Below are 27,344 nucleotides of genomic sequence, written 5' to 3'. Positions count from 1 at the left end.
AATTTATTATATGTTTCAGGATATAAGTGTATTTTGAGTTTCTAAAGCAACCCCTTTTCCAGTGCTGCCCGTCACGATAAGTATATTTCCAAAAGCATTTTGGCGCTTATTTTCTATTATATGAAAATGGATAAAAAAATGGAAATATAACAAAGTATTTAGTAATAATATACTTAATAACATATTGCTTTCAAAGTAAGCGAAAATGATGTTTTATTTTGAAATAACAAAAATGTTCAGATACATGTACAACAAATGCTTCTAAACTATAATGCAGTGCTGCAAAATTCACCTCTGTATTTCGTCCGCCATGACACAAAGCAAACAGTTTTGGAAGCATTGGTAAAACGCAAAGCGATTGCAAATCGGAGAAGAAAATAAGAATTTATGAAATATTATTTTTCCTGGCAAAAATGTGGCACAAATTGTACTAAATATTGAAAATTATTGAAGTGAACTGCTTGTTACTATATGCAAGTTACTATGAGCAAGTTTTTGAAGTGAAAGCAATGAAAAATGGAGTTAAATTTTCTAGTTACGACGTCGATGAAAATTTTGCAAATGGAAAAAATGGGAAGTTGCGGTGGTGGTGTGTGTAAATTGGAGTAATTTATACGATTTGTACACATTAAATTAAAATTGACAAAAACTGAAAAAACTTGTAAGAAGGTGTTATTTAGAAAAGGTAACGAGAACTCGGATTGTAATAATATTTGAAGCGGCTGATTAGCATCGCAAATATTTTTCAAGTGAATTCAAGTGTGAATTGAAAAGTTAGGAGTGGGCGAAGAGGCGAAAGGGGTGAATGAAATATGGTCGTCTCCAAAGACTCCAAGCGGAAACGCAAAGAGTCACCGCCACCTCAACCGACAGCAGTAGAGTCGTCACCAGAAATGCCTAAAAGGTAAGAATTGTGTTTAGTTGCAAGAAGGCCGGTGTTGAAGATCAATACGTATTATTACGAATTAGTAATGTAAAGAGGGTAAACAGAGAATTTTGAGGGGTGTGTGGATAATTATCTCAAATATAGTAAAAAAAAGAATGCCATTCATTTACAAATATATATGTAGATAGACATATATAACGTACGTGTGTATGTACCTGTTCATGAATTATTTTGTATACATATGTAGGTATGTACATACAATATAATGGCATAGGGCATAAGTCATTCCTTGAATATTTAAATAATAATGGCATAAGAAATAGTGATATATATTTTACGGGCATGCATAAATTGATCTACACATGGCATAAGTTACTACTTTAATAAATTTAAAAAGATATTATTTTTGAAATAACGGAATTAATCGTAAGTATGTGCATTGCTAAATATTAGAGTATTTTAAATATCAAATAGCGTTGATTAAGCTAATAATGGTGCCCGTTTAGCCTATTATCTTCTTAATTTTTTTACATTCCTCACCTCGGCAATTTTTCCACAATAAGTAATGTATATAAAATTCCAAATAACAAGGTGTAAATTAGTGGTGGGCGAGTCCGAGAAATTTAAACGATTGATATAATCCCTATGGTTTCAAAAATACAATCTAGATGTTTATTTTATATTATATTTTTTATACTAATTAAAATAATTGGTGGGCTTATGAGCTAACGGAAATTACTAAATTTTGTGCTAATTATTCAATAATAACTATAATCAGCAATGATTTGCTTTTTATTTCTTCAAAATTATTAATACTGCCTTCCGAATAGCTAATACTCTTTTCTTGCACTTGCTGTTTCATGTCCATAGTGGGTTTCGAACCCGAGTTCTACCGAATCGAAGACACACACAAATTCTGTCGGCAACGGTGGCTGCGGCAAATTAACTATACTCTAGAAATAGTATGCCGTCTTATTAACTTTCCGAAAGAAAAATAGTCGCATTGGAGATTGTCGTGTTAGACACTAAATCTTCCCTAACTTAGACAAATCTAAATCTACCACTGTGTCTTCTGTTATTAAAAGCTCGCCAACAACTACATAAATGTTATAGGAAGATACTTAGTAAAGAACTATCGACACAAGAATAAATTAAATGGCCTTTTAAATTTTTAAAGCGTAGAATTGGATTGTACTTTCTTTTATAATTTATTTGTGCATATTAACATAGATTGTTCAATATTTCCGAGTTTTTGTATACTAATAATTTGAAAATTTTAGTTATAACTGAATATCAGTAACGATTACCATTGAATTATACATTTATGTAGTATAATAGTCTATATGAAGCAATTATACTCTTTTATCTTCATATTATTTTGATTATATTATATATTTGTATTTATTAACGCCTTTTTAAGCTTTAAAAACAAATTAAGTAAAATAAAATTTTCAATCTATATATAGAGGGTGATCAATTTTTTAATTTGAAATAAAGCAACAAAAATTCAAATTGATTGGGCAATGTTTATTAGAACCATTCATGACATTTATTTTCGGATGTTGATCGCCTCTACGCCGTATTTCGTTTATCCGCAATCATCAATTATGAATGACTCGTTGGAGGACTTTAGTCGGTACGTCGTGAATAACTTTAGTAGTAATGTTGCCTTAAAATGCCTAAATCGAGGCTGGTTTATCCACGAGGCATTTCGACTTTATATATCCCCAGAAATAAATGCCCAAAGGTGTGAGATCACACAATCTTAGTGACCAATCCCCCGACCCGAGACGATGGCAAGTAGTGTCATCTTGAAGAAAACAAATACAAATGTGGTATAGATCACGGGCTTCAATTTTCGGCATCAAAAAGTCATTTATCATTGCGCGATAGCTTTCGCCACTCACAGTTTCATTGGTGTCAGCCTCGTCTTTGGAGAAATATTGGCCGATCATTCCTCCAGCCCTTAGGCCGCACCAAACGGTTGTTTTCAATGGACGTAATGGTTCTTCTTGAATGACTTCGTATTGCACTTCAGCCCAAATATGGCAATTTAGCTTATTAACGTAGCCATTAAATCAAAATTGGGCCTCACCGCTGAACACCATAAACTGGCCTGGGTACGCGATGAACACATTTCACAAAGCATCGATTTTCGTAATACACCGTACGATTTGTAAAAGCTGTTGAGTCTTTCCAAGATGAAATGTCAACCAATACTGAAAAAATTATTTATTAGTTTAACAGTTCTCACGCGTGATCTGTCAAAAAAAACCCCCTATTGGGAAAAACTACGCCCAATCTGACCACCTTTTATAACACATGGGCTGAAAAGTCCCGGACCTAACAAAAAACAAACCGTTTTTTTTTTTTTTTTTGTTTTTGTTCAAGACTTACTTTATTCGTCAACGTAGTTTCCATCAAGAATAAATGCTAATTTTGTAGAACGATTTATCTTTTTCCTCAAAATAGGCCTCAGTTTCAGGGATAACCTCTTTATTCGAGAGAAATTTCTTACCGGCGAGCAATTTTGTTTAAGTCTGCGAACAGCTAGTAGTCGTTGGGAGCCATATCTGGCGAATACGGTGAATGTGGGAGCGATTCGAAGTTCAATACATGTAGTTTTCCCAACATCAAGAACCATCAACACGTTCTTGTTTTTGTCAAAGGTGAGCAAACGTGGCATCCTCTTTCAACAGAGATTTCTCATGTAAACTAACTCACGCAACTTCACTTTGCGATCATTCAAAACGATTGTGTGGATCTTTTTGATGTTTTCTGGTGTTACCGCCTCATCTTCGGTATCTCTACGACCACGTTTTATTCTCGTTTCTAATGGAACGGAGTGTCCATAACACTTTTCAAGCCATTGATTCGCTTGAATGGTATTTTCCTCATCAAGAAGCAGTGTAAAATTAAAACATGAAATTCTTGTTGATTCATTGTTTTGAAAATAACAAAAATAGCGTCGCTCTTAACACAATAACTCTCGAACTAATGAATAGAATATCATCTTAAAAGCTGTCCTTTTAAGGTTAGTACTAACTGAAAAAGAGATGAATGCAATAAAACGAGTGCCATCTAGTTGTTACATTTATATCTGCTAGCAGTCTAGATTATACACTTTCAAATCTTTTTAATTCAGATCTTGCTCCACATTTTCTGTTTGGCAATAACGAAGCTTAAGGGGGGAGCTTCATACAGAAGCCTCAAAATCGGTCATTTTTTAAACATATTTTTTATAGATGATGAAATAATTATATTATTGTATTTTGAAGCTTTAACACAACTTTATTTACCCTTTCGAGTGTACAAAAAAAATTTGTTTCATTTTTTTCCAAAATGGCGGCTCAGGATCATTTCTTGTTGGCTGCCTACGGCGCGAGGTCCCAAACTGCTCTATTTATTACTCTTAATCTATCGATGTTGTTGTTGTTGTTGTTGTAGCAGCATAAACATTCCCCATACTTACATACGGGGAATGTTGCTGGAGGGACAGTCCATGGCCGGATGTAAATCCGGGTCGTTTCGGTAACGTAAAACCGACTGTCGTGGAAACTTCTCTCTATCGATCTAGGCGGCCGCCTAGCCGAATGGGTTGGTGTATGACTACCATTCGGAATTCACAGAGAGAACGTAGGTTCGAATCTCGGTGAAACACCAAAATTAAGAAAAACATTTTTCTAATAGCGGTCGCCCCTCGACAGGCAATGACAAACCTCCGAGTGTATATCTGCCATAGAAAAGCTCCTCATAAAAATATATGCCATTCGGAGTCGGCTTGAAACTGTAGGCCCCTCTATTAGCGGAACAACATCAAGACGCACGCCACAAATAGGAGGAGGAACTCGGCTAAACACCCAAAAAGGGTGTACGCGCCAATTATATATGTATATATAATCTATCGATCTGAAACAAAAAAATTGAATTGGTTGTTTTTTTATAACATATTAACGGAAAGGATGAACCTATAAAATTAAAAGACAAGTATAAAATTAATTATAAAATAAGCCTTTGAAAAAAAAATCAGAATTTAGGGCTATTTTATTGACATTTTTAACCCGCAAAAAGTAATTTATCAACGCGAAATATCTCAAATTTTAGGTTTATCCTTCCGATAGTAATGTACAGAAAGGCCTCACCAAACTTCAAACAAATCGGTCGATAACTTTTTGAGTTATAACACGAGTAGTTTATAAAAAAGTCGTTTCAAGATAATTGAGTTTAAAGTTTGAGGTACAGGAGCGCGCGGGCCGCTATCTACGTAGTTAATGGTCTGTTGAAGCTATAATATTGAGAATTTCGGCATGCACATTTCACAGTATATTCTTAAGATACTATATTTTCAGAATATCGAAAGAAAAAATCGATTTTTTGAGGCTTCCACATGAGGCTCCCCCCTTAAAATGATCCCTATCTTTTAAATAATTGTGTGGAGCTACTATAACAAGAATTGTGACTCAAATATTTCGGGAGAGCGCCTTTCTTAACATTAAAAGTAAATTTCATTTTATGAGAAACAATTAATAGGACTATGAATAAGTTCGTGCGGTTTTTTTTCGAAATTTGAAACTTTATTGACGTAAAATGGTTACAAATTTAATATTCAAAATATTGTCCATCGCTTACTACTACTTTTTCCCATCTTTCTGGCAATTCACGGATTCCCTTTGTGAAAAATTCGGTCGGTTTTGCCGCAATCCACGAATCGATCAATTTTTTGACTTCATCGTAATTACGGAAGTGCTGGTCAGCCAGGCCATGTTGCATCGATCGGAAGAGATAGTAATCGGATGGCGCAAGGTCTGGACTATACGGCGGGTGGGGTAGGACATCCCATTTGAGCGTTTCTAAGTATGTTTTGACCACTTGTGCAACATGTGGCCGAGCATTGTCATGTTGCAAAATAACTTTGTCGTGTCTATCGGCGTATTGCGGCCGTTTTTCTCGCAGTGCTCGGCTCAAACGCATCAATTGTCGTCGGTAGACATCCCCCGTAATCGTTTCATTCGGTTTCAGTAGCTCATAATACACAACACCCAGCTGGTCCCACCAGATACACAGCATAACCTTCAGGCCATGAATATTCTGCGCCGACGTCGATGTTGAAGCATGGCCAGGGTATCCATACGTTGCCCGACGTTTTGGATTGTCGTAATGGACCCACTTTTCATCGCCAATCACAATTCGATGCAAAAAACCCTCTCTTTTGTGCCGTTGAAGCAGTTGTTCGCATGCCATAAAACGGCGTTCAACGTCTCTTGGCTTCAATTCATACGGCACCCAATGGCCTACCTTTCGGATCATTCCCATGGCTTTTAAACGTTTGGAAATGGTTGATTGATCAACTCCCAAAGTTTTTGCAACCTCTTCTTGCGTTTGAGCCGGATCTTGATCGAGCAATTCCTCCAATTCGGTATCCATGAACTTTGGCGGCGCACCCTCGCGTTCTTCGTCTTCCAAGCCAAAATCACCACTTTTAAAGCGTGCAAACCACTTCTGGCACGTTCGCTCAGATAGAGCATGCTCACCATAAACTTCCACCAAGATACGATGACTTTCGGCTGCTTTTTTCTTCATATTAAAATAATGAAGAAGAATTCCCCGCAAAAACACATTATTTGGCACGAAATTCGACATTTTCAAGTGTGGTAAAAATATTGTTGTTTACGCTTCAAATAAAAAACTTATACTGACGTTTGTGCCTTACGACAGTAGCTCTCCAATGAATGTTTGGAAATGTGGATCGATGGAATAATAATCAAGTTACGCCATCTGTTGTAAAACCGCACGAACTTATAAATAGACCTATTAATGGTTTGACATTTAACCATTTTAATATATTCAGCATTGATGAAATTCATGTTTCATTATGGTTCAATAATAAAAGACTTTCATTTTATTTTCAAAAGGGTTTTTAAGTATAAGAACTTGCTCGGTAAGTCGATAACCAAAACAATATGGAAAACATTCTAACATCAGGGTATCATAGAGCATCGTTTTGGGGCAATGAACGTGAAAGATGGACGTTTTGACAATTTGAGCCCGATGCCTTTCGAATATAGGTTGGGGAAGTACTTGGTTACTTTAGAAATACATAAGTTATCAACAAGAGCTCAGTTAGCAATATGTAATTAATCACATCCTCCGGGTGGCAGGTGGTTTCTCATGAAGATTTTTTTTCATGTCAGAAATACACTCGGAGGTTTGCCGTTGCCTGAGCGACGGCTATTACAAACAACATTTTCTATCATTTGGTGTTTCATGCCCGAGGTAGTTTGTCAAATAGTTAGGAATGTAAGATTAATAGCGGCTTGGGGGTTAAAGCTCTAAGCTTACGTGGGCAAATCATAGTAAAGTAAGGCGTAGCTATGTTCACAGCTTGTTTTTAGTCACCTAAATTTATGAATAGGTCCGTTTCTTCTATGAAATATTTACTTTCTTTAGAGTCATAACCTTAGGTAATATAATAGTGTCATATTAGCGAAACTTCCCAACTTTGCGATCAGTTATGAATTTAAAATTTAATTCACAAAATATTATATCATTCTGGGTTTAACTTAATAACCTTTTTTTTAATATCACTCCTGGCAATTTCCGTTTGTACCATTTATAGATACCATTTTTACTAATTAATTTTTCTATTTTCTTCGCCATTCTTAAATGCGACCTTTTGTAAGGGAGTGTGAGAATTTTTAAATTCACATTTTATTCTTGTTTTCGCTACATATTAATTGGAAATTAAGTCATAAGATGGTTTTATTTCAAAAAAATAAGTAATCTTTTTTTGTATCTTCTGTTTTTCTAAAACTTGAAGTACAGCTTTCTCCCTTAACCGTCTTAGCACACTCATATCATTTTAATCGATGTCTTCATGATCAGCCCATATTAACGCCTTGTTGGAAATTTCAACTGTTTCAGTCGGATTCATTTTCTCCATTTGGTCTGATACGCTGTCATCATCTGATTCGTCCTCTCGTTGATGATCGTCATCTGCATTGCCCTCCTCGATATCTTCGTTCCATTCATGAATGGCTGCTAACGTGAATTCAATCTGAAATTTTTAATAAAAAAAAGTTTTTTTCAATAACCACATACATATCTTTGCGCATATCTGCGAACACGAACGAACCTCAGAATTTAAACTACTAAGGAGATCGACGGTGTTGCTCATCAAGGTGCGAAGTACAGCTTCCCATTTTTCTTTTAAAACCGCCAACGGATCTTCGGGATCATCATTGCTTACAGCAATATTTAAAATACTGTTCCAGCACTTAGCTAATGTTGCTTCACCAACACGAAACCAAGCCGTATGCAAAAGATTTATAGCTGTTTTTAAGTTAATTTTTTTCAACGACTCAAGCAAATCAGACTTTGTTGCTGCTATTGAAGCTAGAAGGCTATTTCTGTAATGCAACTTAGTGATTTTTATTGCATTCTGATTCATCGGTTGAATAAGGGGAGTAACGTTTGGTGGCATAAACATTGCCGAAATTTGCCCATTCTCCGTTGTCAGTTCAGCCTCATTTGGGTGAGAAGGAGCGTCTTCGATTAGGAGGAGAGCTTTAATTGGTAAGGCTTTCTCCTTTAAAAACGATATAATCTTAAACAACAACCAGTTAACCTTAAAAATCGGACAAAACTTAAAAGGAATATTCACCTGTGGATCAAATGACTCCTGAAACCGTTGCTTGAAAATAGCCGACGTCATCCAGGCGGATTTCGAGCTCTTATAGTCGTTGGGACACTGAAAGTTTTTAAAGCAGCGTGGATTCTTCGCCTTTCCAATTACCAAAAGCTTAAGCTTGTGGGATTCAGTGGCGTTTGAACAGCATAAAAACGTGGTTCGCTGCTTCTCAGACTTTAACCCTGGGGCTCTCTTCTCCAAACTTGACGCGTATGTTTTCTCTGGCAAAAGTCTCCAGAATAACCCCGACTCATCAGAATTATATAACTGATCGTTGCACAACTCCAATTCGGCCATTTTAGCTTTAAGTTTTTCTTTAAACGGATCCACTAGCTGAGGTTGCGAAGACAGTTTTTCGCCTCATATTTTAAGAAGACAAATACCGTACCTCTTCTTGAATCCTTGGAGCCATCCATCACTAGCGAAGACGTTTGCTTCATTTTTTTTTTAAATTTAGCATGCAGTGTTTTTGCCTTTTCTTTCAACATTAGAGCACTTACTGGCCAGTTTTTATCTCGCATTTGGATAAACCAACGATAAAGAGCTCTCTCCATTTCGGGCAACTCTGAAGAACGCAGAGTTTATGTTTAGGGTAAACCTTTTATATTTTTCGACATAATCTTCTTTTAGGCGTATAAACTTCGACCAACGCTGTTCTAGTTTATTGATCCTTTCCAAATAGAATTTTTTCTCGTTTGAATTCAAATTCCAAATAGTCCGAAGGAGCCAAGTCTGGCGAATAGAGGGAATGTCAAACGAGTTGGAACTCTATTTCCATTAATTTTGCGACCACAACTGCTAAGGCGTGAATTGGTGCGATGTCGTGATCGAAAAAGAAATTCATTCGACTTCCTCGATTCAAACGAATGCCAAACACAATGAAATATACCGATCTGGCTGTAACTTGGTGTGTGTTCTTCCAGGAAATGCTACTAACTAAACGAAACCTCGATACGCGTCACTAGAGCCATTTCTCTGAATTTGCACAGACTTTTCAAACGACCCTCGTATGCCCTTTTCAGGGCAGTTGTTTAGGATAGTGGTCCTGGCCGATGAGATAGTGCATTATCAGATTGTGAAGCACAATTCTTGAACTGAGCTTACTCAGACCAAAAACTCGCTCAAGAAGCGATTCATAGTTGTCTAAGGAATCGATAACTTACTTACTACTACTTTAATTTTTTTTAGGAGATCTCGTAGTGTTTCGATGTTTCCTGGGTGTAATTCTGTGAACTACCTGGTCTTTCTCCATCACTAAGCATTGACTCGCTAGTGTCAATCATAATTTTGTGGGATTAAAAAGATTCAGCATTTTAAAGTGTTTTTAAGGGATGCCCTAAAGTATTTACAAAATTTAATACAAAAGCCAATCACATATCTTTGTTTAAATTCCACTTCGCTACAGCAATGGCATAAGTTGCTTGTTTTTTTTTTAATAGACAGTAGATAAAACAAACGGACCTAAATATGCAAGTAGCTGTTGTTGTCGATAATTTTATTATTTTTAAATTAATAAATAGTGCTATACCTCTTAATAACCTATGTATATTTTTTTTCTTTCATATACAGGACCAAAGTTCAAGCCCAACGAAAGTTTGCCCAAGGCCAAAATGCACCAACATCGTCATACAGCTCGGTAATTGCAGCATCTTCATCTTCAAATACCGGACCGAGCACATCTTCAGAGAGCCGTGAGCCTCCAACTGAAATTTTACCAAACAAGCGTCCAAAAACGGAAGACTTTCTAACGTTTTTATGTTTTCGGGGAACACCTGCATTGCCAGCACATTTAGACTTTTTGAATCAAGGAAAGACAAATGAAGCGGAGGGCAAAGTCAAAAAACCCGCCTCCAAACCAGGCAAAGGTGGTAAAAAAGGCAAGAAAGGCCGACCGAAGGGCAGCATATCAAAAAAGGAAGAACCAAAGCCCTCGACATCCAAGCATGCAACATCAACCGCAGTAGCAGCATCCGAAATTACGGAAACCAAAGCAGATGAACCAGTCTCAGCAGTTTCTACGAAACAAGAAAGTAAACCTGATATTGCTGATAATAATGTTAAATCATTTGCTGTAAGAAAGCGTGCAGAAGTAGTTCCTGGGGGTAATCGTCGTAGTCGTCCTCCAGCAGATCGACAACCCGTCAATTCGTCGGAGGCTGATAAGTGCAATAATTCTCCGGATACAAAGAGACGATCAAATCGTGGTGTTGCAAAGGACACTCAACAAATAACTGAGCACGAAAATGAGGAGTGCGATGAATTTTATTCTGCAAAAGATGATGCGTCTAAGGTGGAAGAACAAGAAAAAGAGTCATTTTTGGTGCGAAAAGGGGATGGGAAAAAATCGAAAACACCCACCATACAGGAGCGTAAATCGGAAACACCTTCGAAGGAAAGCGAAACGTGTCGTTCACGAAAGGGCAGGCCACCTTCAGCTACCAAAAAAGGGAAAGATGTTACGACAGAAGATGTACCAGAGGAATTAAAAGAAATGAATTCCAAAGAATCCACAAAAACAACACAGAAGCCAGATGAGAAGCCAAAGGCGAAAGAAAAAATATCAATAAAAAGACCCAGACAAAAAGAGTCACCAATATTTATACCATCACCTGAACCGTCAGGACGTATGACAAGACAGCGTGCGTTTTTTGAACCTGTAAAAGTGATTCACACAGAAGATGCTGAAGCTGAAAAAGCTGTAGAGGATGATCCGAAAACTGAGAATGCAGATATTCCTAAAATGCAGCTCGCAAACAAAAATACCAAGAAAGGTAAAAAAAAGGAAGGTGAGGATTTGAATGCTCAAAATAAAGATAGGTTAAATGTCTTTGATTTTTCGTCAGATGACGAACAGCCATTGGCTAAGTCTATGAAACTTAAAAAGGGCGCTAAGGGAACACCTAAGAAAGTTGGCCGTGTAGGAAAGTTAGCAAGAAAGATAACTCCACAGAAACTAACTACGGAGTTAAAGGCAGAACAGCAAATATCTGCTTCTGGGGAAATCGATGCAGTGAAAGGTGAAGTTGAAGCAATTTCAATTTCCAATGGCAATGAAAAGGAAGTGCCCGAAGATAAACAGCAAGTAATTATTAAAAGTAAAGGTAGAGGCAGAGGCAGAACAGCAAAAAAGAAAATGGATGAAGGGGTGGAGATAGAGCCAGAGGTAGAAAAAGGAGTAGCACCAACATCTCCGAAAAAACAGTCACCTGCACGCCAATTAATAAACAAAAAATCTAAGTCAGATATCTCCGCAGTAAATGGTGAAGAAGAAAATGAGACCACCACAGGTGCACAAGCAAGATTTCAACGGCCATCGCGAAAAACAAAGGAGGCAGCTGCTATCTATATGGGTATAATCGGGCATAAACTTCAGCTGGCTGAAGATGAAGATGATGATTTATCATTGAATAGTTTTCCCGACCGACCAAATGTTAAAGAAATGGAAAAAATGGAAAACGAATTAAAAAAGAATGCAGCAACAGGGGTTGGTACAAGTGCTGGAAACAGTGCGCCTGTCTTGAAAGGAGACTCCCCAAAGCCAGTATCAACAGAACTAACAGTTCCTGTTGAAAAACCAATGACTGCAAGGCGCGGACGCCCACCCAAACAAAATAAACAAGCACCGGTTAAACGAGAAATTGAAGGAATGCTTGTGAAGAAGGGGGCAATTGCGAAAGTATCAACAACGGCAGTAGAAAGTGCACCAAGTAATAAACAGAAATCGGATCTCAGTAAAGCTGATTCTGACGACGAGGATTTTTTGTTGAACAAAGAGGTAAACGAAACTAAACGCAAACTCGAGAAAAATTTCAGTGATTCCGACGACGAGCCTTTGGCAATTAAGGCTAATATAAAATCGAATGATAAAGATTCTGACCACTCAGACTCAAGGAAATGTGACAGTACATCTCAAAACATTCTGCCACCAAATCAGTTGATGATGTTGCCAATAACGAGTAAACCCATTTCTACTCCTCCTCTCAATTCATCAACACCAGTTGCCAGCGCTTCCCCGGTAAATGCAGTAACGCCACAGAGTACAACTCCACAGATCCCTAGTCCGTTTAAAACAATTGAAAAGAAGTCCCCAGTTCCAACATCCAAAATATTAAATGTACCGGCAACTTATGCAATACCTTCGGCTACACCTCCATCTCCAAATGTTAATTTAACAATGAATTCCAGTTTCAACAAAACACCATCATATATGCCACCAGCTTCGCCGCACTACCACGCACCACATGTACGCCCAGCTGCTCATCCATTTCCAACGGCGAAGTCTCCTACAGCACCAACTCCCATAGGTAGTACTACATTACCACCACATTTGCAGGTGCCTCTTCCACCGCAGTCACCACTAAAATATCCAGCCGCACCAACAACTTATCCACCACCAATTGAAGCATATCCGTCGCCGAAGATAAACCCAACTTTTCTAACACCGAAATTTGATCGCACAACCTTACCCCGTACAAACAATTTTCCCTCACCATCTCCAGTAAAATTTGAACTATCTTCAGTTACGAAAGGTGGACTTGGCGGCTCATCTTTGTCGTCGAAAATGGCAATTCCCGGTACAGGCGCATCAGTGGCAATTACCGCAACGACCAGTGTAACCACCTCGGCTACAGCTGGACAAGCAGCTACATCCGCAGATCCGTTGAAAGACGAAATTGGGAGCATTCTTACAGCAAGTCTGATGCCCAGTAAAGAAGAATCTGGGAAGGTATTTGGCATAGCTAGCGTTAGTTTGGCTCAAAGTTCAGGACCGGACAACACAAAGTGTACTTTGGGAAAGTGCGGTTCAATTCATAAACCAGTATTGGGACCCGTTGTGCCCACGGAAGGCTATATTGGTGACCAATTATCGAGTAAAGAGCGGCGTAAAGCGAAAGTTAACATGACACATGAACAAATACAAAAGTGGTTGATTGAGTGTTCCTCAAATCCGGATGAGATTCAAGATGATTTGGACGACGATTATGACGACAATTTACGCCCAAATCTATTCGCTACTACACCGCCACCTACGCGCGATGACAAGGAAAGTACTTCTTTCAGTTCATCATCGAAGGCCACACGTGATTTAGGTAAGAGCGAAAGTGCTTGGTCTGCTAAAGGTCCTTCTCTAAAGGCAACGCCAGTAATTGCAACAGGTAACCGAAAGGATGATGGCAAAATAATGGATACAGTTAATCCATTGGACATGCCATCTGATAATGATAGAACAAGTGGCCAAGCTATAAATCTAACACAAAAGAAAAACGTAAAAACAAATTCAAATGCAAACATAATAAGCGAGACCGCAACCCCCGCTAAGGCAACACGTTCCGAAAAAACAGACAAAAAAAATACTGCTGTTAAAAAATTCAAAGAAGAAAAAAATATTAGCGAAACTACAGGTAAGGACAATAAGCAAAATAAAGTTGAAAAGGAAAAAGACGCTCCAACGACCTCCAGTGCGGTCCACAAAATAACTGCTGTTGGTAAGCTGGCACAGCCGGAATTGCCTGCATCTACTCCTCCATTATCTACAGACGTTCCTCCAACGCCGAAGCAAAATCGAAAAAAGAACACTACAACTACAACGGTGATACCTGCGGCAGATGAGAAAAATGTCACTCTAGTTAAACCTGCATTGAATACTCTTTCGATCAGTAGTTCGGCGACTACAAAAACGCCAAAGCGAACTCCTGTTTACAATCAGAAAAACCAACCAAAACAAATTGAATTAAAAGAAACAACAACGACAAGTCACAAGAAATCGGCGCCCTTTTCATACGGTGCATTTTCCGCAGATAATGAGAAATCAATTTATTCTTTCGATAAAGATGATGATGAAGCGGAGGGTACGAAAATACATTCAACGCCAGCATTTAGACGACAAAGCGGCCGTGATTCGCAAAATGAAGAGTCTGTTCCAAACACTCCAACTAGTAAAGCTTCACCGGGAAAGAAACGCGCTGTAGCTGCATCTAGTAATGAGAAAGTTAACAAAGAAACAGCTGCTAAATCACAAAACAGTTCTGTATCCTTAACTCTGAGCCCATCAGAAAATTGTAAACTTGTGAAAGTAAGTTTGGATTCTGAAAAACCCGGTGTTAGCAGCAAAACATCCTCTGCCAAGTCAACCAAAGGCGTCAAGAAGCAAGAGATCGTAAATAATGACGTCGATTCCGATTCTGAGGGCCATACATTTTATATTCCTTTGCAAGGTGTTGGGACCGGTGGAGATGGCGAAGGAGGCATCCAAGGTGTCGCTGTAAAGTTAGGTAGAGAGGGTCCTGACGGCCCAAACCAAAAGGTTATAATGCACGCAACATTGGTGACTAAAGCTCAAATGGGCTCAAATTCAAAACCACTACCAGAGTCTATGAATGTATCCGACATTATGAAAACTTTGATACCAACTTCGCAAACACTATTGTCGTCCACGACATCAGGAACAAATATCTCTGGTGAAGAAATTTCAAAAAAAGGTGAAAAATCCAATACTGCAATCCCAGCTGTAGCATCAACAGGGACATCAAACGTGGATAAATCTTCATCAAATAGTTTGAAAAATGTACCAATCGGCACTGTCCAGCCAAGATTCAAAGGAGGTGCAGATGCTACAAATCAGCCATCAACATCGGCAGCAGCTGCAAGCGCAAGTGCGGGAAGTGGATTAGTCCGTGTCAACTCGAACTCTTCACTTTTTTCAGGTTCGGCAAAATCACGAATGGGCGGGGCTGGTCCCGGTCCATCAGCTCATGGTGCAAATAAGAAATTCAAGGATGACACACCCATCAAAATGTCAAATAACACCGCTTTCCCGCGTCACGACGATCCCACCCAGATGGTAGAGGCGCCTATTTTCCGACCAACAGAAAAGGAATTCGCAGACCCTATAGATTTTATTGAACGTATCACTCCCATTGCAGCGCGATTCGGCATTTGCAAAATAATTCCTCCTCCAACATTCAAACCTGAATGCCGTATTTCGGATGAAATGCGTTTCACAGCTTACAATCAATACGTACATAAGATGCTCCATCGCTGGGGTCCAAGTGCCAAGGAGCTAAGTGCAATTAAAAAATATCTAGCAACGCAAAGCATAGTGATGAATCACCCACCATGGATTGGAGGCATGGAAGTTGATCTACCGCGCCTATATCATACCGTGCAAGAGCTAGGTGGCTTAAAGGAGGTGATAGAAAAAAAGAAATGGGCACGCGTTGCCGAAGAAATGTGCATTCCGAAGTTGGCACAGGATCGTGTAACGAAACTTGATGATATATACTGCAAGTACTTGCTTCCTTACGACACCTTATCGCCGGCTGAGCGTCAAAAGCTATTCGATGAGGTTGAAGCAGATTGGGCGAAACGTGAAGCTCGTGCTCGACGAAATGCCGATCGATTTGTGAACACTGAAAGTGTGTCCAATGAGGAAGATGATGTATCTTCGGAAGATGATGAGGAGTCGGAGGAGGAGGTGGATGGTGTGTCAATGGAGTGCATTGTGAAAGGGCGCAGTATGCCGCTTAGTCAATTTTATCGCATTGCACGCAATACTATGGCTCTGTGGTTTAAGAATACCGAACCCATTGTTAATGAGGTAGAGGCTGAGTTTTGGCGTCACGTTGCTGTACGTGACAGTCACGTTTGCGTGCACTCTGGTTCTATCGATTCTTCCGGCTGGGGCTATGGTTTCCCCAGTCCTGGTCCAAAGGGCAAAGGATCGAATTATGCGCGCCATCCCTGGAACCTTAAAGTGCTCACAAATAATCCAGGATCGGTATTGCGTTCGCTTGGCCCTGTAATGGGTGTAACTGTACCAACTCTGCATGTTGGCATGCTGTTTTCTGCTTGCTGCTGGTACCGCGATCCCCACGGGCTCTCGTGGATTGAGTACTTACACACAGGTGCCTCAAAACTGTGGTACGGCATTCCAGATGACCAGAGCGCTAACTTCCGATCAGCACTTACTTCACTCATTCCCACACATTGCCAAAATAAAACTATTTGGCTGCCTTGTGACACGGTTATGGTTCCACCGCACATGCTCACTGATCGCGGAGTGTCGCTATGTCGCATAGAACAGAAGCCAGGCGAATTTATTGTTGTGTTTCCTCGTGCCTACACTTCTAGCTTGGCTACTGGCTACGTAGTTTCTGAAAGCGTTTATTTCGCTACTACATCCTGGCTGGATCTGGCAAAAGAAGACTTTAGAGTAAGCACTTAAAAAGCACATTCGATTTTCTTATTTCATAATTATATTTAAAATTTTTAAGGACATCCATGATAGCTGCGAACCAGCCATGTTCTCCTTAGAGCAGTTGCTCTTTGCTTTGGGATATGATCAACGTGTAACATCTGACACCTTGCAACAAATGCTTCCTATGCTGCAAGAGGTATATGAAAAAGAATTGGCCGCTCGGGAACAACTTAAGGTTTGTTAGGATGTGCTAATGATAAATTGATAATATTGCAAATATTTACACTATTGCGTTTCAATTTAGGCTGCTGGTGTCACATCTACGGAGAAGGTGGCCAATGAAAAAGGTACCAAGGCGAAAAAACAGCAACCACCACATAAATCTATTGAAAATGAGTGTGACTTATGCCGAGCTAATTTGTACATCTCAATGATTAAAACAGAGGAAGGAAATGTATATTGTTTGCAACATGCATTGAAGAACCTGAACAATGGCAACATCCAAGCTAAACAATGCAAACTTATATACGCGTACAATGTGGAAGACATTGAAAGTCTAATAAAAAATCTCAAAGATAAAATTCAACAGAAACGGCATGCGGTTACGGGGAAAAAGTCCAAGTAGTACCGCGTGCGCCGGAAACGAAAACTATGTAAATAAATTCATTAAGACGTAAATGATTTATACGCAAGGGTATTGTAATATGTATTCTTTCCTCACACAAATTCGTTTAGTAGCATGTGAATTTGGTCTAAATGTATGGGGAATATACATTTTGAACGGTAAAATGCAATTTTCAATGCTTTCGAACTGCACATACTGTTTATATTATACATACATGCATATATTTGCGCTTTGTTCGATAGAATTTGTGAAATTACAAAGCTCGAAAAGGTTTTAGAAACCAATAACAATATATGTTTATTAACAAATATACACTGAGAAAATTTGTTTATTTATATGAAAATATATTTTCAGATGAGAACAGAAATATAATCTATTTCAATACTTCACATACATTATACAATGTATGAAAATTTTATAGATTTAATGGATAGAAAGTTGCAATTTCTAATTTAATATTATTTTGCTATGCAGATCCAGTAGTAGGAACTAGTGTTTACGTACGAGCACTCACAGTCATTGTGAGATATATACATTTTTTGGAATAAAACTAATAAAAAATAAAAATGTATTTGATGTTAAGCATTGATAAATTCACGTGATGTATAAATAAATATGTAAGAATTAAAAAGGACGATAACAAAACAAGTTCTATAGAAATTAATAATGAAAAACTAATAAAAGGATACAAGAATATTTTCTGTTTATATACGAGTAGCACGTTTATGTTAAATCCTTTTCATTTCTGAATTGAAGTTTTCCAAGAATTTCTCTATCGTAAAAGTATTTAAAAATGTTTCATAATGAAAAGAATTTTAGAAGCCTCTTTTGTCCTCTGTATATGTATTGTAAGTTTCCTTTATAAATAAACATTTGCATTAGATGTTCAATGTATTCCACATGAAGTGCAACAATAAATATTTCATTAGTGCTAAACGGTTGATTTTCAAAGTTCTGACAAACAAAACTCCATGGATTCACATTTTGCTTGAGGTCCTAAAGATAACATTGAGCATAACACTTTTCTTGTGCTGGGGAAGGTTGATCGCTGTTCGACTGTTCCTTCTCTGCAGAGGAGGTGGAATAAAATGGCGTGAACGTAGCTAAAATGCACTATCTTCTCGCACTAGTTTTGTATAGAGACAATCGACAGATATTCAGATGTGTACTGCGACCTCGCCTCTGCCTACTATATATATATATATACTTTTGTCCTGACCATAATTACCCAGGTGTATATCATTTCTTGAAATGGTATTACTATCGATAAGGACGTACGGTGTGATCTCTACTGAGCTTTATATACCCACACTCATTTTAATACAATTTAATTTGGGCTGGCTGTTAATTTTTGGAATTAAACAGACTTATAGACAATGAGAGTTATGCTTGGCTTGTTTACTGGGGCGGCAGCCCTTGGTCGGGAAAAAACCCGAGTCATTCCGGTAACGTAGAACCGGCAGCACTGTGAACGACGACGCCCCCACCAGGGTAGTGAGCAATTGCAGCAGCTCGCCTGATCTAACAATAACTAACGCGGGTCTGATAAATAGCATAACGTGGCGACCTATGCTATCGCTTGAGACCTGCCGACTTCGTTTCCGCGAACGACCGGTCCTATTTTAACTTTAAAAAAGCTAATTGGGCCGGCTTCACGGAATTCACTGAAGACACCTTCGCCGCTCTTCCCATCCCCACCGATGTGCGCGCAGGCGAACGCGCATTCCGCAAGGTGCTCACAGCTGCTGCGGCTCGCTTCATTCCTGCTGCCGAAGAAGCCAACTTGGCAAACGAGCGTGACCACCTACGCCAGGTCGATCCCGAGATCCCCGCATAAGGGATCTCAATTTGGAGATCCGGCAGCTGGTAGATCAACACAAGCGGACTAAACGGGTTGAGCACTTGAAGACCTGTAACCTCACCTCTGGGATGAGTAAGCTCTGGTATACCGTTAGGCCCCTGTCGAACCCGACGAAGCACAACGACAAGGTGGCTAACATCTTCAACGACTCTTTATACTGCATCCTCCGGGCGACAGAACCAAGCGTCGTGCTACCAGAAGGCTGCACAAACTGACGAACGACAGTGCGCTACTTGCTTTCTCCGGTGATGAGGTTTAGGGGGCCATCAATAAATCTAAAACATGAAAAGCCATTGGCCATGACGGACTGAACGCGCTGATGCTGAAGAACCTGGGACCATTGGGAGTAGGGTTTCTCATAAGGGTTTTCAAGCTGGCCTTGGCCACTCTCATCATCCCTGACAAGTGGAAAGCAGGGGAAGTGGTCCCACTACTGAAACCTGGGAAACCCGCCAACCAAGGGGAATCTTATCGTCCGATAACTCTCCCCAGTAGTGAAGACCCTTGAAGCCCTCCTACTCCCACTCTTCACGAAACATCTGGCCCCAGCCCCACATCAGCATGGTTTCTAACGAGTGCATAGCACCACCACTCACCGCCATAAACGCCCAGATAAATCGCGGGCTTAACCAAAACCGCCCCTGCGAGAGGACTGTCCTAGTAGCGACCTGAAGAAGGCTTTCGATACAGTCAGCCATTCCACGCTACTAGATGATATTTATCAGTCGACACTCACGCCAGGGCTGAAGAGGTGGTGCGCAAACTACCTGAGCGGTCGCCATTCGTCAGTGATTTTTCGAGATCAAACATCAAAGCAGAGGAAGATTAAGCAAGGTGTACCGCCCGGGTGGTGTCCTTTCTCCCTTGCTGTTCAACTTCTACATCTCGAAGCTTCACCAGCCACCAGAGGGAGTCTCCCTGGTCTCATAAGCTGACGACTGTACGATAATGGCGTCGGGCAATGACATCGATGGCCTGTGTTCCAAAGTGGACAACTGCCTCACCGACCTTTCTCAATTTTTCACTGCGAGGAATCTCCAACTTTCCCCCACTAAGTCCACAGCGACCCTCTTTACCACCTGGGCATAGGAGGTCAAGCTGTCCCTTAAGGTAAAAGTCGACGACACACCAATTCTGACGGTAAACAACCCCAAAATTTTGGGTATCTGGTCGCCTGAAACTAGTAACACGCAGTGGGCAGCGACCGGTTGCCTTCTGTTGTCCTCCGTTCAACACCTTCACAACGAGGCACAAATGCTCCCAGTAATGGAGCATAACAAACTGCTCAGCAAGCAGTTCCTGCTAGGATGTTACCGCAGGTTTTACCCCTGCAGACATCTGCTTAAGCCTGAGCCGTCTCCGGGGCACGTCAGGAGACACCTCTTAAACTACGCCGACGAAATCCAGGACAAAACTGAAACCGAAAAGACCGAAATTTACTGGGCCAAACAGTGTTTAAGACAGTCAATAAACGACTGTCCGGTGAATGCCGCAATCGGAGTCCAACCACCACCTATTGCAGATGAAGAGCTCCAGCTTCCCCGTGAGACACGTGTAACACTGGCACAATTACGTTCTGAATACTGTAGCAGGTTAAACTCCTACTTATCCAGAATCGACCCCGACATACTAAACATATGCCCAGCATATGAAGGCACCCCGCACGACACTAACCACCTTTTCACATGTTCCCTAAAACCGATTCATCTAACACCCCTCTCCCCCTGGGCCCAACCGGTCGAAACAGCATGTTTCCTGGGCCTACCTTTAGATGAGCTAGACGAAGACGACCGGTGAACATCCACGGGACGGACGGATATTTTGGTGTAACATATAGGAAGTGGGCGTGGTTTTTATCCGAACTCAATAGCACGGATGTCGTATCTAAATGAGGTGGGGAGCAATACAAGTAAGTTTGAGCGGGCTTTTATTAAGTCGTTATCGAGATACACGCATTTACCCAAATGTGGAGGTGGCACCGCCAATTTTTCACAATTTTACTTGCGAGTTTATATTCTACCAAACTAACCTGAACAAAGAGAAATGAATAATATATGTATGTACCAAGCTTCATTAAATAAAGGGTGATTTTTTAAGAGGATTGTTCCATATGTAGAAGTCCCCGCAAGTGGGGAAATTTACTGATCGCCATTCACTTGGGAGTGGTCAGGACGATTCTTCTGCATATGGTTCAAGCATCCATCAAGCATATCCTCTGGGTAGTTTCCGAACACCCGTTCGGGAGTGAGCTAAAGTGAGAAGGCGAAACATTCCAGGATAGCTGGTTGTGCGCTTGGTTTGGGACCCGCCACTTAAAAAACCTCCCCCAATGAAAACATACCCAAAGCCTCGGATGAGAACTTCCAACACTGATGACGACCCCTGCAAACAAACTAAGGGCTATGATTTGAGGGCATGCACGTGGAATGTCCGGTCCCTTAATGGGGAAGGTGCCTCTGCCCGGCTGGTTGATGTCCTCGTGAGAGTAAAGGCTGACATCACTGCCATCCAAGAGCTGCGATGGATGGGGCAAGGCAAGAAAACCATATTACTTTGCGACGTCTACTACATCTGCCATGTAAAGGAGTGTAAATTCGGTGTCGGATGGAAGACACGCTTCTAGTGCATTAGATGTACGTACGATCCGAGGACCCAACATCGGCTCGGACCTTGTTGCAACCAAACTACGCATGCGCCTCTGTGCAGCGAAAAGCGTACATCTAACTATGTAGATGGCCGTATTGTTGCAATGTAAAACTAATAAAAACTGTCTGCGTTTCGGAAGCAGCATAAAATTGTTGGTCGCTTCATTTAAGACATGCAACAAGATATACGATAATAAAAGAATTTCGGAAAAATCTCTGACATCTAACAAAGAGAGTCCAAAAATAACAGGTTCACATTAAACAAAACTTTTTTTTCATTGACCAATTCATTTTTTTTTTTTTGTGATACATCATGAAATCTTGTTTAATGCGAGGTATTTAAAGGTTGATGACTGTTAAAAATGGAATTGCGAACGAAAATAAAAAGCAATCGAAGTTATTTATGAAGAGGTTAATTATCTACAATATATAAATGATTGTTGGGGCTTATACCTTTTATTTAGTGTTGGTCGAGTTCCTCGAGTAAAGCTGCTCAACAAAAGTTTTTTTCATCGCAAAATGAGAATTGGAGTTCCCTTGAGATCCTGTGCTCTACTCTTCGGAAGATGGGTCTTGCGTCAACTCAGCGAGCGCTGGGCTAGATCCTTCTGGCCACGGGTAGATCAAGAGCGCTCGAGGGAATTTTTCTAAAGGCTAGCAAAGCTGCAGCTCTCGAATTTGGTGGGTATCCTTACCGGACATTATCCGTTTGGTGTTCATCCGGTGAGACTTAGAATTGCCTCAAGTCCGTTATGGAGAAGCAGTCCGGAGGATGAGGAGGAATCATCTCAGTACCCTCTTCCCAGGTACCCTGCTCTCGTCGGGCAAAGATTTAGACATCTGGTCTCTCACTTTTTCGCTACACCTGCGGATATTGCGGATTTAAATATCACATATCTGGTGAAGTTCATCTGTAGCTTGAAGCGGAATTACGAACGTAAATTAGCCACCATCGGTCGTCGAAAGTGCATGGTCGAGGATGATCACCCTAAGGTCCCTTCTCCTATACCCTGTATGGTGTCACAACAGACGAGTTTCGAATATTTGTCCAAGTTGCCCCCTCGCAAAGGCAGCCATTTATCCTAACCAACCTAACTATGACACTCGAGAGACCCCAAAATATTCGACAAAGTTAATAAATATACAGACATACATATGTACATATTTATTAAATAGAAAATAAAATTAATTTAATTTTTGGCCTAGCTTCTCTTCAATTAATAAGCTGCATTGTTAAAAACCAAACTCCCAAAGCACATCACCCAGTGTTGTTCGCCTATCTACCGGGATACCCTAACCAAGAGATAATCCAACAACTTTTTATAACAGTTACAACGAGCTATTTATTTTTGACATGCCATAAAAAAATAGCAATTTACGGCTTTGAAAAGTGGCACGGCTATTTTCGGCTTCTGCTAACAAATTATGCATGCGACATTTTATAATTGTTATAAGAAACTGATAAGAAGTATACCATTGTATTATTACGGCGGCCACCGTAGTAATGGTTGGTACGTGGTCTGATGGCAATGAAAGAATTTCTGCCATGAAAAAGCTCCTCATTTGCCGTTCGTAGTCGGCTCAAAGCTGTCTGACCCTCCATTTGTGGAACATGAAGGCGCACACGACAAGTAGGAGGAAAAATTCGGCAAAATCCCTAACATAAGTGTACGCCCCAGTTTTTTATTTATTATTGTTACAAGAGATACCAAATCGAAAATTTAAGAATTGGCCCAGAATTCATGATCACGGTACTTATTTCTGTTATAATACCAGACATGGTATTTAAAATTTGGAACAAATTCAATCTTGTCATTCAGGAATGCAAAATAAATCGGAGCAGTAAAACAGCAATAACGATGCAGTTGCAAGTTCCTCCTATACCACATTGCAGCGTAAGGAGGTGTCGCAGACCTCTTTATTCGGGCACAAAAGGAGTAGTAAGACACCATAATTATAATATAATATTATACACAAATTAATGTATTATTTCCTATAATTATTTTTTCTACATTTATTTGCATACATATTTACTCTCAAAATTTACAGTGATAACAAACACTTTCGCCCGAATAGTTGTGCTTTCTTCTCGAAAATTGGCGATTTTATGGGCGTGTTTATTTTATAAAATGAGTTAATCGAATGCTTAATATATGTTTCGTACATTTCATTAAAAAAGTTCCTTATACCGTCATCATTTTTGTTGTCATGCACGATGATAAACCGTATTTGGCTGGCAGTGACAAATGCGGAGACGAACCACTGATTAAACCTGTCGATGGATTTAAGTTGCATATTAGCTGTTCTCCACTTGTGCTCATCTACGAGATCTAATGCAGCATGTGCAATAAATTGGCTTAAATGCCGACTATCCTCTTTCTGCAAAAATTAATAAGGGGTGCAGGTTAAAAAATTATATGGTTGTAAATTTACTTACACGCATTTCTTTATTAACAGTAGTGAACTCCATTTCAAAGATAGGATTGTCATTGTGTCCAACAATAACAAAATAATACGTTGCCATTATTGTATTAATAGGAATTCAAAAGTTTGTTTATGTTCGCAGAAAATAAATACAACTGCATTTAGAGATGAGTAGATATTCGATATTTCCATTTCAAAATCAATTAATCCTGGTATCGATGCTGTCACCAAACTTCTTCTTCTTAATTGGTGCGAGTTTAACATAGTCAGATGTTTCTTTCTCGTGCTAACCGGCGCCAATTGGGCACACCAAGGGAAGTCAAGTCCTTCTCCACCTGATCTTTCCAACGCAGAGGAGGCCTTCCTCTTCCTCTACTACCACCAGCTGGTACCGCATCGAATACTTTCAAAGCCGGAGCGTTTGTATCCATTCGGACGACATGACCCAGCCAACGTAGCCGCTGGATCTTTATTCGATGCGCTATGTCTGTGTCGTCGTAAAGCTCATACAGCTTATCGTTCCATCGCCTGCGATATTCGTCGTTGGCAACGTGCAAAGCTCCAAAAATCTTACGCAGAATCTTTCTCTCAAACACTCCAAGCGTCACTTCATCGGATGTTGTCATCGTCCACGCTTCTGCGCCATACGTTAGGACGGGCATGATGAGAGCCTTGTAGAGTATTAGTTTTGTTCGTCGAGAGAGGACTTTACTACTTAGTTTAAAGTAGTCCTCAAACTTATTAAGTAGATATAGATAAGAAGTACTTGCATCGGCAAAATTGATTTATGTTACCCTTCTACTACTTATGTTAACTTTCTACTAAAAGTATCTTAACTTCTGTCAAATGACGCGATAAAATGAAAATTGGGTTATTAGACTACGAAATGACAGTTGATGTTAGAGTAATGACACGAGATCCGGAGGATTTGCGAGGAATCTACAACTTTCCCCCAATAATTCCATGGCTACCCTCTTTACCACCTGGACAAAGGAGGTTTGCTCTCCTTCTCTGCACACACAACCGCAATTGCTACTAAAGTCCAAATTCGCAACAAGGTTCTGAAGTCGCTAGCCGGCAGGACTTGGGGATACCTCCTGATGTCCTCACTAAAACACTTACTTAACGAGGCACAGATGCTCCCTGTGAAGGAGCACAACACACTGTTCGGCAAGCAGCTACCGCAGATCTCACCCATGCAGACACCTTCTTGAACCTGAACCGCCTCCCAGCCACGTTAGGAGACACCTCTTCAATTACCCTGACGAGATCCAGGGCAAAACAAATCCACAACTACTGGTCCGGACAGTAGACAGATTATAAACGACATTCATCGAGAGACACTTACCACCTTCTTAAGCTCCCGACCCCCGAATGCCGTTATCAGAGTCCAACCAACACCCATAGCAGATGAAGAGATGCAGCTACACCAAGAGACCCTCGTAACCTTGGCACAATTACGTTCTGTATACTGTAACAGGTTAAACTCCTACCTATCCAGAATTGACACCGACTACCCAACGCATGTGAAGGCATCCCACACGACACTAAGCTCCTTTTCAGATGCCCATCAAATCCACTCATCTAACACCCCTCTCTCTCTGGATCCAACCAATCGAAACAGCAAGTTTCCTGGGCTTACCGTGAAATGAGCTAGATGAAGATGACCGGTGATCTAATAGGGTTAAGTATACTACAATAACAACAACAACCAAATACGGTAAGACAGATATGTTTTAACAGTGGAATTCTAGATCTCAACCTAACATTTCTGATTTAACGAAGCTATTTTAACATAACCTGTAGAAGGTACAGTTGTACATAGCTATAAGAAAATGTGCTCTACTCGCGTAATGTAGCATAATTAAACAGATATTGAAAACAGTGCAATATTTCGCAACATTAGGCATATCTTAAAAAGAGCCATTGCAAAGAAAAAATGAAAACAAGAACAATCCATTACAATTACCTCACTCTAAGAAACATACTAAAATAACAAAATAAATATGTTTATATCTATAACAATAACATTTTTTTCTCGCAATAGTTGGATTTTTTCAATTTCGATATATCGTTGCTGTGTTATGAAACTCACATCTCTTAATAAAATGTAAATATTACAATCAGCTGATGGAGCTACCACACTGCACTCAAGTGTGAAAAAGTTTATTTACTGGAATTGTTATAATATCCAACCAATTATTTGATCACATTTTTCAAGTAACTTTAGTGAATTAATTAGTGTTAATATAAAATATGTTTAATGTGTTTAACAATACGAAACACATATCTTACTGATTAAAGTGCCATCTAGAGGTGAAATACCCAAAGCAAGGCAATTAAGCGTCTCTACTAATAATCAATGATAGTATGACATTTAAAAAGAGTAAAATATTTTAAATAATGGTATGTTTACCTTACCTTTTACCTGCTTACCTTTTGTAGATTAATTAACTAATTCTTCTAAAAATTATATTAGCATTTTACTTTACTTTACAACTTTAGGTTATAATTATACTGGCGCGCACAAGGGTATTATAATTTGGCCACGGAACGATTGAGTATAAAGCATATAGGAATCAAAAGGCACAGAATAATAGAGGATTGATTTGAGCAGACTCCGTCAAGTACTATCAATGAGTCCTAATAATACAACTTGGCGAAACTTAGTCCATGCGATCCCCACCTCATTTAGATCCGACACAAATATTATTGAGACACCCTGGCTTTTTGTGGATGTAAAATCCCGCCAAAAACATCTCAAATTCCAAAAAAAAAATATTGAGATCGGATAAAAATCACGTATGTACATATATGTTAAAACTAAATTTCCGGCCGTCCATCGGCAAATTCGGCAAGAGCATTACCCACGACGCAAGGTAAGTTTCTATTGAATGTTTACGAAATTAATCAATAACCACGCTCCCCTCCCATTAAACGTTAATTTTCGAAAAATAAAAAAACGTGGCGTCACTTTTCGGTCGCCATATTAACCATCAGACAATTAAAATGATTATGA

General features: G+C 39.7%; 2 protein-coding genes across 3 annotated transcripts; one reads left to right on the top strand and one right to left on the bottom strand.

The window, feature by feature from the left end:
- The first annotated feature begins 299 nt into the window (after window positions 1-299).
- LOC128859976 (serine-rich adhesin for platelets) lies at window positions 300-18,104 on the top strand. Of its 2 annotated transcripts, XM_054097160.1 has the most exons (5): window positions 300-904; window positions 10,143-11,359; window positions 11,417-16,785; window positions 16,847-17,005; window positions 17,075-18,104. In XM_054097160.1, the coding sequence occupies exons 1-5, from the start codon at window positions 813-815 to the stop codon at window positions 17,393-17,395; spliced, it is 7,158 nt and encodes a 2,385-aa protein (XP_053953135.1). In that variant the 5' UTR covers window positions 300-812; the 3' UTR covers window positions 17,396-18,104. The 2 variants fall into 2 exon arrangements, with proteins under 2 accessions (XP_053953135.1, XP_053953134.1); XM_054097159.1 differs by having other exon boundaries at window positions 10,143-16,785.
- A 5,751-nt stretch (window positions 18,105-23,855) lies between these two features.
- LOC128861755 (probable trafficking protein particle complex subunit 2) lies at window positions 23,856-24,516 on the bottom strand. Its single transcript, XM_054100138.1, has 2 exons — window positions 24,339-24,516; window positions 23,856-24,280 (listed from the first exon to the last, which is right to left on the bottom strand). The coding sequence occupies exons 1-2, from the start codon at window positions 24,423-24,425 to the stop codon at window positions 23,945-23,947; spliced, it is 423 nt and encodes a 140-aa protein (XP_053956113.1). The 5' UTR covers window positions 24,426-24,516; the 3' UTR covers window positions 23,856-23,944.
- Between the last annotated feature and the right edge of the window lie 2,828 nt (window positions 24,517-27,344).

The sequence above is a fragment of the Anastrepha ludens genome, chromosome 4 (assembly GCF_028408465.1).
Source record: "Anastrepha ludens isolate Willacy chromosome 4, idAnaLude1.1, whole genome shotgun sequence".
NCBI lineage: Eukaryota > Metazoa > Arthropoda > Insecta > Diptera > Tephritidae > Anastrepha > Anastrepha ludens.
This window is presented reverse-complemented; position numbering and strand designations above follow the sequence as displayed.